At 38.0% G+C, this 16,030-nt stretch overlaps 1 protein-coding gene across 1 annotated transcript; it reads left to right on the forward strand.

Annotated features, from left to right (window-relative positions):
• The first annotated feature begins 6,379 nt into the window (after positions 1–6,379).
• On the forward strand, positions 6,380–10,089 carry LOC131429778 (unextended protein). The gene has a single exon (XM_058594118.1). The coding sequence runs from the start codon at positions 6,520–6,522 to the stop codon at positions 9,511–9,513; it is 2,994 nt and encodes a 997-aa protein (XP_058450101.1). The 5' UTR covers positions 6,380–6,519; the 3' UTR covers positions 9,514–10,089.
• Positions 10,090–16,030: the final 5,941 nt, after the last annotated feature.

A 16,030-nucleotide genomic window follows, 5' to 3' on the forward strand; every position in this document is an offset into this window, starting at 1 on the left:
AGACTTTTGCTCTGATAGCCAGGCTGCAATTAAATCACTAAGGTGATACGTACTCAGATAGAAGAACTCAGCATATAACAGGTGATTTTTTAAGAGCTTGAGAACTTTTTTAAACAATAAAACGCATAAAATTTGCAAAATCTCATCGGTTCTTTATTTTAAACGTTAGATTGGTACATGACATTTACTTTTTGAAGATAATTTCATTTAAATGTTGACCGCGGCTGCGTCTTAGGTGGTCCATTCGGAAAATCCGCTTTTTTATCGACAAATTTTGTTCAGCGATGAGGCTCATTTCTGGTTGAATGGCTACGTAAATAAGCAAAATTGCCGCATTTGGAGTGAAGAGCAACCAGAAGCCGTTCAAGAACTGCCCATGCATCCCGAAAAATGCACTGTTTGGTGTGGTTTGTACGCTGGTGGAATCATTGGACCGTATTTTTTCAAAGATGCTGTTGGACGCAACGTTACAGTGAATGGCGATCGCTATCGTTCGATGCTAACAAACTTTTTGTTGCCAAAAATGGAAGAACTGAACTTGGTTGACATGTGGTTTCAACAAGATGGCGCTACATGCCACACAGCTCGCGATTCTATGGCCATTTTGAGGGAAAACTTCGGAGAACAATTCATCTCAAGAAATGGACCGGTAAGTTGGCCACCAAGATCATGCGATTTGACGCCTTTAGACTATTTTTTGTGGGGCTACGTCAAGTCTAAAGTCTACAGAAATAAGCCAGTAACTATTCCAGCTTTGGAAGACAACATTTCCGAAGAAATTCGGGCTATTCCGGCCGAAATGCTCGAAAAAGTTGCCCAAAATTGGACTTTCCGAATGGACCACCTAAGACGCAGCCGCGGTCAACATTTAAATGAAATTATCTTCAAAAAGTAAATGTCATGTACCAATCTAACGTTTAAAATAAAGAACCGATGAGATTTTGCAAATTTTATGCGTTTTATTGTTTAAAAAAGTTCTCAAGCTCTTAAAAAATCACCCTGTATAATGCTATAAATCTCGTTTGGGTACCAGGTCATTCCAATATAAAAGGAAATTAATGGGCTGACGAATTGGCGAGGGCAGGTGCAGAGATCAACTTCGTTGGCCCTGAGCCGTACCAATTTCGAAGTGTTGGATAAAGCAGAAGATTCTGACTTGGGCTTCCTCTAAGCATAAAAGCAACTGGATGCGTTTGCAGACTTGCCGTCAAACAAAAATATTTTTGGAGGCACCTTCAGGAGCCGTTTCCAAGGACCTTTTACATTTCTCGAAACGTAACTGCGGTGTACTTGTAAGGGGTCTGACTGGCCACTGCAGACTGAATTATCATATGGCCACTGTACAGCGGGCTGAATTGTTCTCATGTGACCTTTGTGAATCAGATTATGGGACTTCATATCATTTAATATGTAATTGCCCTGCAGTTTCACAATTAAGACATCGTGTTTTCGGTTACTATTACATAGATGAACCGCAGTTTAAGGGACTAAGACTTGGAAATATCCTTGGATTTTTAACTCAATGTGGAAAAGAGCTCTAGCTCTCTCGCTAGTGGTATATACTTCTTGTAAGTTTTAAACTGCCTGCTGTATGTTTGTGCCGTCTTGTAACCCTACATCTCCTTAATACCACACCTCCCTCTCCTTTCTTTCCTATCAATGAAAATGATGACAACTCACGGCAAGGCACAAATCCCCGAAAAAAACACGGGGAACGTGCCGTTTGAGCCATTTTATTCTGATTCCTGATTCCTGACCGGTCTGAAAATTTACTGCTCCTGACGTATGTCACTTTTAAATAGAAATATCACAGCATCAAAATATCGCGGAGTTAGGCTTCGTCGTGAATCGTTAGTTTTTTAATTTTTGGTTTTTAATAGATTCATTTGATACAACCTATTACATGATTTACAGAATGATGTCAGCTTGTCTAAGGTCTAAAAACAAGGGTCATCTCTAATGTTCTGCAGCAATGGCACAGAAATGTTCTAGCTTTCTAAAAAAAATGCAAAATTTTAGCTAAACTGGACATGGGTAAGCGGTTATTAAAGTTTTTTTATCTTGAAAAATTCATATGTTTGATTTGATTGCACATTTTCACGCATTTGGTTTTCAAATACTTTGTTTTAACATTAACTGTATGGTGCATTCTAGGCACCCTTTTATCCAAATACGTTTTATATTTAGCGTAATTTAATGGTGTTCCATTCCTAAAATTTTTTCAATGGTGCAATGATGCGCCAAAATCTCGTACAAGTTGACCATTTGATTTCCTAAATATATGTCTATAGATTGAGTTTCGTTTCTACAGAGCCTGATGAAATCAGGCATCCATGTAAGCAGCTGATCAGTGTTAACAAACGAGGGGGTAGGGATGTCGTAATATCGATCGATTAATCGAGTAATCGATTAATAACCCAGATAATCGAGTAATATTTAATCGAATAGCTTAAAACTAATATTCGATTATTGAGCTAATCGAATAATTAAAAAAATCCCATTGTAATAATCGAATGAATAATCGAGTAATCGATTAATAACCCAGATAATCGAATAAATTCCAATCGATTAGTTTCAAAATTATACTCGATTATTGAATAATCGAGTAATTCGAAATTTCCGACATCCCTACGAGGGGGAACCAACTGGTAAAAAACGTTTACATAACACAAAGGGTGTACCGATAGTAAATAGTTCGCGCAGTTCAATGTACGTGGAACTAGTGCCAAACGAAAATTTATTTTTAGAAGATTTGACTCATAGTGTCATGTCTGTTAGTCTCTGCTGGAATTGCCCTCAATCCACTAGACGATTTATTTTTCTATTCGCTTTAATGCTTGATAAAAAGAATGCTATCAATTTCAGTACAACAGACAGCGAAGGGATTAAAACAAATATCCACGGTAAAATTTTGCGTATTTGCATATCAGATTTGTTCCAATTCAAGTCTACAATTTTGTTACAAGTATGTTAATGTATTAACTAAGGATATTACGGAGCTGGACACTGGAAAATACAACTAGTTTCGTCTGATGTCAAAAAAGAACTGGCTGTCTCTTCATTCAACCGTTTCTCTCGCATCGGTCGCTCTCAATAAAAAAGGTAAAACTCTCTAATGGTCATTCTACGCAAGGACTGTTTCTCTTACCGAAATTCCTTAACTTTAAAAGTGCTATCACTCCATAACAGTTAATTGGACGTTTGTCTATAGAAACTTCAGAAATCTCTAAAAAGTCTACAAAACTGCAAAGTCTGTTTACAAAATAAATCGTCAAATTCACAAACAAATCTATTCCGCGGCGATTTCTTCGAATGCCAAGCCCCGTTGAAAATCACATTAGCAGAAAAAACTAGGCAACTCCAGCAACGTTATACTCGTGTTTTAAACATAGTGACAATGTACACGACTTTTAAATTTGGCTGTAGAACTGTTCGAAAAAATAAAAACAAAAGCAATCGATACGTTTGTTTCGGTTTCAATTCTATTATCCATCTCTCATATAATACTTCAGGCTGCTGAGTTTTCTCTATGCGTTCAAAATTAGGATAAATTATCGTTTTTTAAATCTGTAAGAATTATTATGATTTTTTCAATACCAGAAACATAACTTCGAAGCCACATCTTTACAAAGAAAAAAGCAATAATTGCAAACCGTATTGACAAACTGAACGAATGTGAGAGTTCTGTTCGTTTCATTTTGTCAGTAGTGAGCAGTTCAACAGCACTCAATAAAATCTAACCTTTTTCTTGGTTGGCAATCAGCAGTTCTCTAAGAAAGGGACTAACGATTTTGTTGCACGTAGACCACCTGTCGCACTGTATGCTGAAGGAATTTTCATTCAGTTTGAGTTTCAGTTTCCTAAAAATTGTAAGTGAAAAATTCAACGGCGGTCCAAGGTCTCATATATAAAATCTGTATGAAATGTTCATTACGACCGAAGTAACAAAAGTAAACAAACCGAGATTTTTATTGCATTCTGTTAGGAATGTCCTAATACACGCACTACCCGAACACCGTTTCTCGATTCACTATAGATTCACTAAAAAATCTGTCAACACATTTAACGTATGTCGAAATCAATGAACTTTCGTCAATTGGCAATGTACCAAAGCATACACAAAAGTTTTCCACGAAAAAGCAGATCTAGTGTGATATTATGAAAGTGAGACTTGCTGTAGAATTGGAGATATTTAATGGGATCGAGTTGCTATTAAGCTTGTGGAAAAACACGCTGATTAATTAGGAAAGAAATTGAATCCTTCGTCAAACAAAAGCGAAAATTATCAAAACACACTAAAAACGTCTGTCATTTTTTTCCACTTGACATGCAAAACTAGCTCTTACTAATGTTTTCGAGCAAAACTGGCTTTCACACAAGTGCGAGTAACAAAACAACGAATGAACACTGTGACTTTCGCAAAACGACGTAACTAACAGAAGCAAAACGACTTATGTGTCAAGTCAACCAGGAAAAAACGACCTATCATACTGTCCGATGTACATGATCAAATTACAAAACGACGTAAGAGTCGTTTTTGCCCAAAAGTTATCTTTGTAGTTGAAAATTGTGAATTAGTCACTATGATACGTTGCACGCGTTGGACGATTGAAGTTGTTTCAATTACTCATTTTTTAAATAGGATTTAAAATTGTGCGATTATTTTTCAACATCGCTTTTCTCGGTTCAGCTGAAATGTTAGAGCAAATTCAGCAGCTACAAGATTCATATGGGTGGTCTATAATGTAAATGAAACTGAAACAAACGTATCCCCAGCAATCCGTTTTAGTTTGATTTTTTCGACCAGTTCTACCGTCAAATTTGAAACTGGTATACACTGCCGTTCTATTTTTTCTATATTTGAAACACAGATAAAACGCTGCTGGGGTTGCCAGTTTATTTTGTTATAATTTCAAGATTTAAATTTTAAAACTGACTTAAATTATGCATCTAGAACTAGAACACTCCTTGAACTTCGTCGTTTTGAACATTTTATGCAGAAATATTCAGGTCCCACTTAGAAAAAAACGTTCAACGGTGGTCCTTCATTGGTCCAATACGTTGGATAATTGGTCCAATGAAAGTCCAATCAATCGTTCAACGGGAGGCCAACACGGGACCTTCGTTTGCCGATTTTGAAACAGACCGTTGAACCGAATGCCATTTTTTTCGTTCAACAAACCCGGCAGACAGAGGTCCATTGTTGAGCCATTTTTAACACGAGGAGTTGGAGCCCCGTTGGACTAGTTTTACTGCAGAATTTCTGAAATTTTCTCCACTTATTTGTTTAAACTAACAATACATACCTGCATAATACTTCCACAGACTAACAGACATGACAGTATGAGTAAATTCTTATAAAAAATAATTTTTCGTGATGCACTAGCACCACCTATATTGTACTGCGCGAACTATTTACTATCTGTACACCCCTTGTGTTATGTAAAAGTTTTTTTACTGGTTGGTTTCCCCTCGTTTGTCAACACCGATCAGCTGCTTGCAGGGATGCCTGATTTCATCATAATATTTGAAAATGAATCGTCACAATAAATTATTGGATTACGTTGATAATATATTTAACTTTTTCGCGATGTTGGAAGGTAACCATTTATTTGACTCAACGTTGTTCATCTAGACTATTTTTTATTGTGTTGGTAGTTTTCACCCGAAATTAAGTGGCGGCAGACCAGAAGCAAGTAAATATTGTAACAAAACGGGTTCGATTTTGTCTTGCGTTGGAGGATGAGAAGTAGGCACAATAATGTATATAGTTTTGGCAATATGTATTAAATCTGTATCCTGCATGAAATTCGCATGGACGTATACAAATCAATACATTACAGGTAATTCTGTATGCATGGCAACTCTGTTGGTAAATGAAAAAAATAAACACAGTCTAGATGACAGACAGGATGTTTTTGATAGGGTAACGTGGCGCCATCATGACACATGTGAGTACTGTCCCAAATAAAGGAATATTCGAAATGACCGTTAAAATGGTTGAAGAATCTAATTTGAGTGTCCTGTCTGTTAGTCTGTGATACTTCTACTTCACGTAGAATAACAACAAATTTTTTTTCTATGTAAAGGTAACACTTAATTTTCACACAATTTTTGCAAGAGAAAAACAACAACAAACCGTTCCAACAAATTGAACGAATATTTCGTGCAACACGTTGTTCAACAAGCGCTCAAAAACCAACAAAATTGAACGGCCTGCTGAGAGGGGTGCTGGAGCATCGAAGCACTTTCGTTGGACGTTTTTTTCTCACAGGGAGCTTTTGGAATGTATAACAGTTACCCAGAAGGAAACTGGTAGAAAAATTGCCATGACAGTTACGTAGTGTTTTGTTATAAATACACTGACGATGGCCTTAATTTTCTTCGCACTCTTCATGCCATCGCAGATCGAAGTCACAACAAAAAAGTGAATCACCTATCGAAAGCGAAAACTAAATTTAGATCGAAATAATCGGCGGTAGACTCGCGAGTAACATAGACTGTTTGGTGGAAACAAATATGCCGAGAGCTACAAAAGTTCCGATTGAAAAAAGTACTTGCTCGATTACACTAGCGATAGTATTAGTAGTTTTAGTGCAACCTTTCAATTCTGTCAACGGTGCTCATATACTGTCCCATAGCGACGATGAAAAAAGTGCTGTAAACGATGTTAATTACTCATTTTCTGAGGGAAGCTCGCATAAACATTTACTACTAGTGACCAATAGTAGTTTGACCCAAATTGAATCAAGTGACGAGCTGCTGGTGAAGCTGGTGTCGAGTGCGGAAGAATGCTGGAAACAAACAGAAACAGTATACGATGGAATGGCTCGTATCGTAGATCGAAATGATACACATCTAGTGGCGGCGGTGAATTTTTTCAATCATCAGCAGAAATGGCCCACACTAAGTGAAGGGTTTCTCAACGGCAATAGTTATATTAACCATCAACCACCTATAATTGGTGTGTGTGCCTGCCTAAGTGTGAATGCCAAGGAGGAAAGTGATTTGTTTTATTTGCCGTTCTCCACGGAATTAAGTAGTGAAGGCGGTCAAAAGGATAGACGAGTACAACGCAGTACTAATACAGTTGACGATGCGGGGAAGTTTGAGGGTGGCCGAGGTATGAATTCAGTTAACGATGCGGGGAAGCCGGAGGGTGGCCGAAGCGATCTGGTATCGGGCAGAAATCTAGTTATATTTGGCCTTCGCGTCGAGCACGCTGATAAGGAGCCAACGGTCGATGAAGAAGCAGTCCCATCGGTGTTGAGTCACTCGTCCGTTACGCTTCGCCTGTTCGGCATGGGATTAAGCGAAGACACCGTGGTGGTGTTTACGCAAGAACATAATATATTTGGAGGTTCCTGTTTGGTCCCGGTGACAAACATGTTTCAGGTTATCAAAGGTTCGGTGAGCGGATACAGTGCGACGGTGAGAATTGAACTTCCTGCTACTAAGACAGGAACATATTTCTATTTATGCGCTAAGCATGGTAACTTGAAAGGAACGGAACAGTCGGCTCGCAGTGTTGATCCGTTCATTCACCAGGGCTCTGACGCATGGATGCGTATGACAAGTTACGAGCCGTTGCTACCACTGTGGGTTTCGTTACTTATTATTGGCATTTGTCTTATGTTTTCTGCATTATTCTCCGGGCTTAATCTGGGATTGATGTCGCTTGATCGAACGGATTTGAAAATTTTATGCAACACAGGAACGGAAGAAGAGAAGCAGTATGCCAGAGCCATTCAACCGGTACGAGACCATGGCAATTTCCTACTCTGCAGTATTCTACTGGGTAATGTCCTAGTAAATTCCACATTCACCATTTTGCTAGACGGTCTAACGTCCGGACTGGTTGCGGTCATTTGTTCTACAATTGCAATTGTAATATTTGGCGAAATAACACCGCAGGCAATCTGTTCCCGTCATGGTCTCGCTGTTGGCGCCAAAACGATATTGATCACTAAAACCGTCATGCTGATAACCGCACCTCTTGCTTATCCGACGTCGAAGATATTAGATTATCTACTAGGCGAAGAAATCGGCAACTTCTACAACCGCGAACGCCTGAAAGAGCTTGTCAAAGTGACCAATGATATCAATGATTTGGACAAGGACGAAGTCAACGTCATATCCGGGGTGCTTGAGTTACGCAAGAAAACCGCAGAGGATGTGATGACCAGGATTGATGATGCGTTTATGTTGCCGCTGGATGCGGTTCTCGATTTCGAAACTATCACCGAAATAATGAAGTCGGGATTTTCCCGAATTCCTGTGTACGAAAACGAAAGGAACAATATAATCACGTTGCTTTACATCAAAGATCTAGCATTCGTTGATCCGGACGATAACACGCAATTGAAGACGCTTTGTGAATTCTATCAAAATCCGTGCCATTTTGTGTTCGAAGATATTACTTTAGATCTATTGTTTAAGCAGTTCAAAGAGGGCCACAAGGGTCACATGGCTTTCGTGCACCGTGTTAACAACGAAGGGGAAGGTGATCCCTTCTACGAAACGGTCGGCTTGGTAACGCTAGAGGACGTCATCGAAGAGTTAATCCAAGCGGAAATAATGGACGAAACAGACGTATTTACGGACAACCGTAGGAAAGTACGTCGTGATCGCATCAAATGTCAGGATTTCGCAGTATTTTCGCAAGGTCGCGATGGTACTTCGCAACGTTTGCGAATATCACCACAGCTCACTTTGGCTACATTCCAGTATCTGAGTACTTCGGTAGATGCGTTCAAAGCGGACGTGGTTTCGGAAACCATTCTCCGTCGGCTGCTCAATCAGGACATTGTTCACCACGTGAAGCACAAAGGTAAAGATAAGAACGACCCCAGCATGTTTATCATCTCTCGTGGCAAGCCGGCAGACTTTTTTGTACTTATACTGGAGGGACGGGTCGAGGTGACGGTTGGTAGAGAAAATTTAGTCTTTGAAAGTGGGCCCTTTACTTACTTCGGAACGCAAGCATTGATACAAAATGTGGGTGTCGATATTCCGACGGATTCGTCTCAGCAAATTATGGGCTCGTTACAGTCTCTCAATATGGACGCCATGCTGCGCCATACGTTCCTGCCGGATTACACGGTGAAGGCGGTCACCGAGGTGGTCTACATTCAAATCAAACGCAATTTGTACTTAGCAGCCAAACGTGCTACACTGATGGAGCGTTCGCAACGTGTGGGAGAACATTCGCTGGAACCGTTCGACGATGAGGTGGAAAAGCTGCTGCACTCTCTGGACGAAGATGATCGAAGTGTTGGTGCCGATACGACGAATCTACAGACGCCCAAGGCCAGCAAACCCACTAGCAATGCTCCCTCACCGACAACGATAGTCTCCGAGCGACCGACACCGGATCAGAACAATGGACCAATTTCGAGTACCGTGCCGTTAAACCTGAATGTATTAAGCATGCGCAGTAATAGCCTAGCTGTTACCTCCCAGCGAACGCTGGACGAATCCGAAAAACCGTTATTAACCCGTTCCAAATCTTAATATTGTACCGTTTTGCAACCTAAGTTTAAAGTAATGTTTGTAGTCCTGGTTGTAGTCAAAGAACCTTATCAATACTAGTAAAGAACAAATCAAATCAAAGTTATTACATAAGAGAACTTCCAATACATTTTATTTTATGTTTTGAAGTAAGGAAAATTTAACTCATGCAGATGATTGTGTAGTGTGTAAGTGAAATCTTTGTCATTTCCGAAGAGAGGACGTCCATGAAATAAAGAAAAAAAAACGAGACCGGTATGATGTGTTCGTTTGCTAATGCGTTCTACTGTCACTTCGACAAACAAAAAGCATCGAATGAAGCAAATTAATATCACTTCTATTGAGATATTTTATTTAAGACTTGTAATCACCTAGGTTAGTACTTATTATACACGAAGTAAGTTCCTTTAGAGATGGGAGATAAACTAGTGTTGCATTATGGATAAATTTGTAGTTGAAACACGAACTTAGTTACAATGTGGCACACAAAAAAAAACGTCCCTGCATTTCAAAACCAAAATGAAACTGTTGTATGATATAAATTTAGCAGATGAAAATAAAATGTTTGTTTGAAACTTATTCTGAGAAGTTGTGCTTTCTTTGTTTCGTTCCTTTGTGACAAATATCAAAATACAGGAGGGTGGTATTTGTAAGAACCACCCGAAAAATGCATACAGTCGAAAACGTTCCTGTTCATGGGTTGGGATCAAAGCCGACATAAATTAGTAATAAGGCGAGTGGCGCTTGCTTTGATACGAATGTTATCTGAGAACAAAATTGCAAAGTTACAGCTACAAATTCATTCAGATTGATTCAGACAGTACACAAAACCATGCTTCAGCGCTTATGTCACATGTTCGGCTAGATTCTACGATCCAAAGGTATTAGCAATAATGCATTCGAGCTTCAGCTTAGGTCACTCTCAAAAATAATTGTGCGGATAGAAAACATTGATTTATCGGTTACATCTTTTGTACGATTATATCTCCTGGACCAGAACAGACAACTATTTGATCTTCGAACTTGTGTGGGTACAAACTGGTATATAATAATCAATGCATAGCAAGCTATGACCAATCCTATCCAGCTATCCAATAAATCATAGAACAACTTATTTCATCATTAGACCACGGACTGCTGTACAAGTAACGGGTGACAACTAAAATTTTGGAATTTCTTTCTCAAGCTGTTAAAAAAAGACAAACATACTTGAAGAAGATCTGATTTATTGAAATTAAAGATACATTGTTCATTGTTGAAAAAAAATTAGTGAACATTTGAAAACGGTCCGTAATCGGATGTTCGGCGAAGCTTCCGTTTGATGTCGGAACAGGAGCGTTGTACGGCCTTCATGTCAATTTGGCGAATGCATCTCTTGATTCTACCAATCAACTGTTAGCAATTCGTGGCTCTCCAGTTATTTTTGTACACGAAGGAGCTCGAAACCCCGAAGAAATCTTCGATTAGGCGACACTGAGGTAGATTTATCGGGAGTGGTTTTTGGGTACAAATGGGATCGAATGGGTATTCAGGAACGATTGTGTTTTTTGGCACAATGCGATGACGCTTTATCCGGCCAAAACACGTATTGTCCATCAGCATGATGTTTTTGAAGAAACGGGATCAAAATTTTCTTCAAACATTCGTTCTGGTACACATCTTGATTGATTGACAAACCAGAGGGCTTGAACCATGGCTTAAAAATGCCTTTCTCGGAAATGACAATGTACAGCATCACTTTCCGTTCAAACTTATGTTTAAAATAATATTTTATGTTCGGATGTACAGTAGAACTATCCGTTGAATAGTATCGATCGTTTGCGGGATTCTGCGTCTTCGAAAGAGGGAAGTATCTTTCGTCGTCCAAAACAATTTTTTTTCCGGAAAAAATTTTAATCAACCAGCGGCATTGGGAATTCAGCGTTGAAATCTGTGCGTCAGTATATCCCGGGGCTCGCGTCTTCTTTCGGTACTTTATTCCGAGTCTTTTCAATGTTTTGCAGATGTACTGGTGAGAACAGTTGAACTTTTTTGCGACATCCCTTTGACTCAGTGAATCCTTGTTGTTGAAGGCACGAGAAAGAGAACGAAGTCCTTTTGCGTCCATAATTTTGGCTGGTCGTCCACTACCTTCCTTACGAGCAGTTGTTGAGCATCTTAGGATATTGTAAACTGTCGAAGCCGCAACATTTTTGCTTTTAAAATGTTGTACCGTATACTCGCCCTTATTCTGAATAACGTCGTATCGTTTTTTTCCTCGTATTTCTTTTGTATTCCCCATAACGCTAGCAAAATCAAAGGTAGCTATGATTCGATCGAAAAATCAATACGTCGTTATTCAGAATAAGGGCGACTATTTGCCGAAATTTCTGTGCAGTTCGTAGAACTGTACAATGCGGTCGCGAAATACTTCTTGTTTCGACGACATTTTGAGCAAAACTGAGCAAGCATGAACAGAACAGAAAATAATAGCAGAAAGAGGAGAAAGAGAGCTAACACATACACACTCTTAGTGCTTTCTGAGCTCGTTTGTTGTTGAGCATACAGGCCTCGAAAAAATTCCAAAATTTTAGTTGCCACCCGTTAAACAGTTCATCATCCTGGGTGATTCCGTTTTCGTTGAGTAATTAACAATTCTCGGTTGATTTTTCATTAGGGCGTATATCGTCTATTGATCCCGCCAATTATTGTCAGCAAAAATTTTACTGTTAGTTCGGCAAAAGTGATCAGGATTGAATCATGAACTGCCGAGTCATCAGTAACCGAACATGGAATGGATTTTTCTTGATTATTGTATGTAAAATAAGTCACAAAAGCAAAGGTTGGAGAAAGCTGGTGTTTTATTCACCCCTATTCCGTATTTCGATCGAATCGAATTTTGTCGAACTAATGTAAAAATTTGCATTCTGTAATTCGATCGAGTGATGCTTTTGTATGGAAAACTCGAACTCGATCGAGCTACAGAATGCCAAATTTCGTATTCGATCGAAAAAATCCGATTCGAACGAAATACAGAATCGGGGTGATTATGTTCATTTGAATCTAGCATACAAAAAAGAAAACATCACCCCTTAAATCAATTTTGTCTAGTGCTCCTCATCGCACCTACTTGGAAATAAGCAGATAATAATTATATTAGCGAAGCAGATAGCACAGTGAGTTATCTTGTCACGAAATATAAAAAAAACTGATTTCCTTCTTCCAATGTTTTCCAGCTCTACGAGCAATGGCGACATGGTGCTTTGCAAAATCGAAAAGAGACACTAGATGGCAAGTTTCTCACCGAGTTTTAGTAAAAAAATATCTCACTGTTCGAAATCTCGGCAAACGGATTTGCTGATTTCGGTATATTTGTTGTTTACTAACAAGTTCAGTATAATATTATGCCAAACTTCGTCAAAAGTACGCGCTTTACTGAGATATCAGCATATTACTTTAACGAATTTCGGAAAAGAGCACGCGGATTACTGAGCAATCAGCAAAATATCGTGTTGCCGATCTACTTCGGCATTTCAAAATGCCGAGCTCGAGAATCGGTTTTAAATGTGTAGATTTAATTTCACGGTATCAGGATTTGTCTGTATCCTTACTCAATGAGGAAGGATGCACACGGCTGCACACCAATGCACTATGGTCCGAAACGGGAAATTAGCGTGACAAAAATATTTTCACTATTAAATATTAGTTTTTTGTAGTTGGCGTCTTCACAAAAGTTGTTTGTAATGAAATGGCGCTCCTTTTGATGAAAAATGTTACTAGGGTGTTCCTCATTTAGATTGAATTCTGAAATCTAACTATCTTAATTGAACTCAAAAATGATTTTGTTGTACAATGAAGTTGTAGGAGATTTTTTTTGAGCAACTTTGCTGAAAAAAGCACCTCTCTAGCTTTTCATTCGATCGAGTTACATCAATTTTTCCGAATAAAACTAGGGTGGCTCCTGAAAGTTCACTTTTTTTGTTCTAACTTTTTTCTGAAATGTTCTACGGAAAAGTTGTCTTCAGAAGAGTTATTGTACTAATCATTGCGCACAATTTTGATCAACCAAGCTTTTTCATATGAGCTACCAGTAAAAAGTTATGATTATTTTTTCAACAAAAACCAGTCAAGCTTCAAATATCAATATTCATTAGATACCAGATTGATAAAAATGTATCCTATGCGGTTCCTGAAAGGTCATAGTATAAGTAATAATTTAAGAGAAAATTGGGATGGTGTTATTTTTTTAACTTATTTTAATTAATTTTAAAAATACCTTCAAAAAACTCAAAAACATTGCATAACTCTTAAACGCCTTAACGTATCAACCTACTTTCTTCAGCAGAATAATAGTATCAAGTTAGTTCTACAAGTGTTTCATACATTGTCCTTCCGAGAAATGAGACACACAAAAACTACAGCTTGGTGTCTTCACAAACTACAAAAAACTAATATTTAATAGTGAAAATATTTTTGTCACACTAATTTCCCGTTTCGGACCACCGTGCAATGCACAGTGGTCCCAATCATGTCAAAACACGCGTTTTTTTATTTGTGCTTCGGGGGTTAATTTTGAAGCTTTCATGTCATCAGAAGAATTTCTATTTGAAATAGTCCGCTTCTTTTAATATAATCAAAGTTGACATTAATCCACGTACAAGTGAGTTAGAATAATTATTTTGCATACGACATATCTCTTATAATTTTGTTGCTATTGTATTGTCCCAGCGTATGATATATAATACATAGGATAATTTCGTTTGGAATAGATTTTTAATAGTGATTTGGCATTTCTCAACATATTCAACACAAAATATGATGGTATTGATGGTATCTGATAATTAGGTTCAAATTTGGGAACCCCTGGTTTATAATGGGTTAAACTATATTATTGGTATCGATATAGTCATTTAGGGATTAACCTTGTTTGTGCTAGGACACATAACCAATTTCATTATCTTTACGTTTCGTCTTAGACTCGTCAGTGCATAACAGGACTTGGCACTTCGGTGCTAATTATAAGTGTATTGCAAGTAGCAGTAGCCTGCCTAGCGGTTTATTTATCAATCGCCTGCCTCATAATATCAGTCAAGTATAAAATGTTTCAAAATGTTGCACTTCAAAAACATAAAACACAGAGAAAATGAAACTAATGTGACGATTTTACCGACAACGAATCAATGGATGACAACCGCGATTAGTGAACCAATTGGTTCCTAATGATGGAAATGATTCTTTCCCAAATGTAACAAGATTCAATAAAACCATCAATCGTTTTTCTACGTACAGCTCAAGCAACCAAAGTCTTTTGTGTGATTTATAAGGGCATATAAAGTAGATATAAGACAAAAGTGTATGTAAAGCGTATATGAGATTTGGTGGTTACTTGGAAATGTAATAGAACAACCAGCTCTGTTTGGATATAAAGCATTCCAGATAGTTACTATGTGAAATAAACAGCACGTTTTCCTGATTCATTTTTTAAGCCATCGCACTGCAGGTAATGAGGACCGGACTTGGATCGATAAGTAACTGATAGCAATATTTATGATATATGATAAAAGCTGCCTTTCACTATGTACATTATAATAGATTACCAAGCAACTGCTGCTATAAATGATTTAGTATAATCTAAAATGGGTTTCCTAGGCGTATGATAACACCGAAATTTCAGCTAAAGTATATCTACCAACAACTAGTTCTATTTGGTTCCTAGATGACAATAGGTGTAAAAAGTAAAACCATGTTTTAATCTATCTAGTGATGTGATGAAGCCATTCTCTTAGAGCAAATTCAGCAACTAGAACTAAAACTAGAACAAACATATCTTCAGCAAACCGTTTTAGTTTTACAATGCCGTTCTATTTTTTGTATTTTTGAAACACAAGTATAATGCTGCTGGGGCTGCGTTTTTCTGATTATAATTTCCAGATTTAAATTTTAAAACTGACATAAATTATGCATCTAGAACTGGAACACTCCTGAACATGCCCCCTTTTTTCTCATAAATTCATAAGTATATCTGAAAAATTTCCTTGCGCTCCGGTTAGGAACATTGGACCACATTTACCATTTACATGGTCATTTACGAAAAACGACCTTTAAATAGAACTTCTTACACTAATCACCCTGTGACTCCGCACAGTACGAAAAATTCTTGTGTTCTTACATCTTATGAGATGCACAAAAATGGCGCGTCACATTTCACACAAATTCATGTTCAAAAACATGTAAAATTGTGTGATTTGAAAATTACATGGCTCGAAATCGAATCAAATAAAAAAGAAAAGATCGATTGCAACAGTGCGACTTGAACCGAGAAACATTAGATCACAAAACACTCCAGTTAATCGACTGAACCACAGAAGCACATATCTACCTGATATATAATTGATAAATATAAATCCAAACAGCGGCACTTGGTAGCCGAGTGAAAATTACACTCGGAGCCTATAAAAATTCTGTACGAATAGAACATAGTGTCATTTGACAAGTTAAGTTTGTAATAAATTGTATCGTTTGTAGAATTATGTCACCTGTA

The sequence above is a fragment of the Malaya genurostris genome, chromosome 2 (genome assembly GCF_030247185.1).
Source record: "Malaya genurostris strain Urasoe2022 chromosome 2, Malgen_1.1, whole genome shotgun sequence".
Taxonomy (NCBI): domain Eukaryota; kingdom Metazoa; phylum Arthropoda; class Insecta; order Diptera; family Culicidae; genus Malaya; species Malaya genurostris.

Coding starts and splice junctions, on each gene's coding strand:
- LOC131429778 (XM_058594118.1), top strand. CDS start 6,520: ATGCCGAGAGCTACAAAAGTTCCGATTGAAAAAAGTACTTGCTCGATT.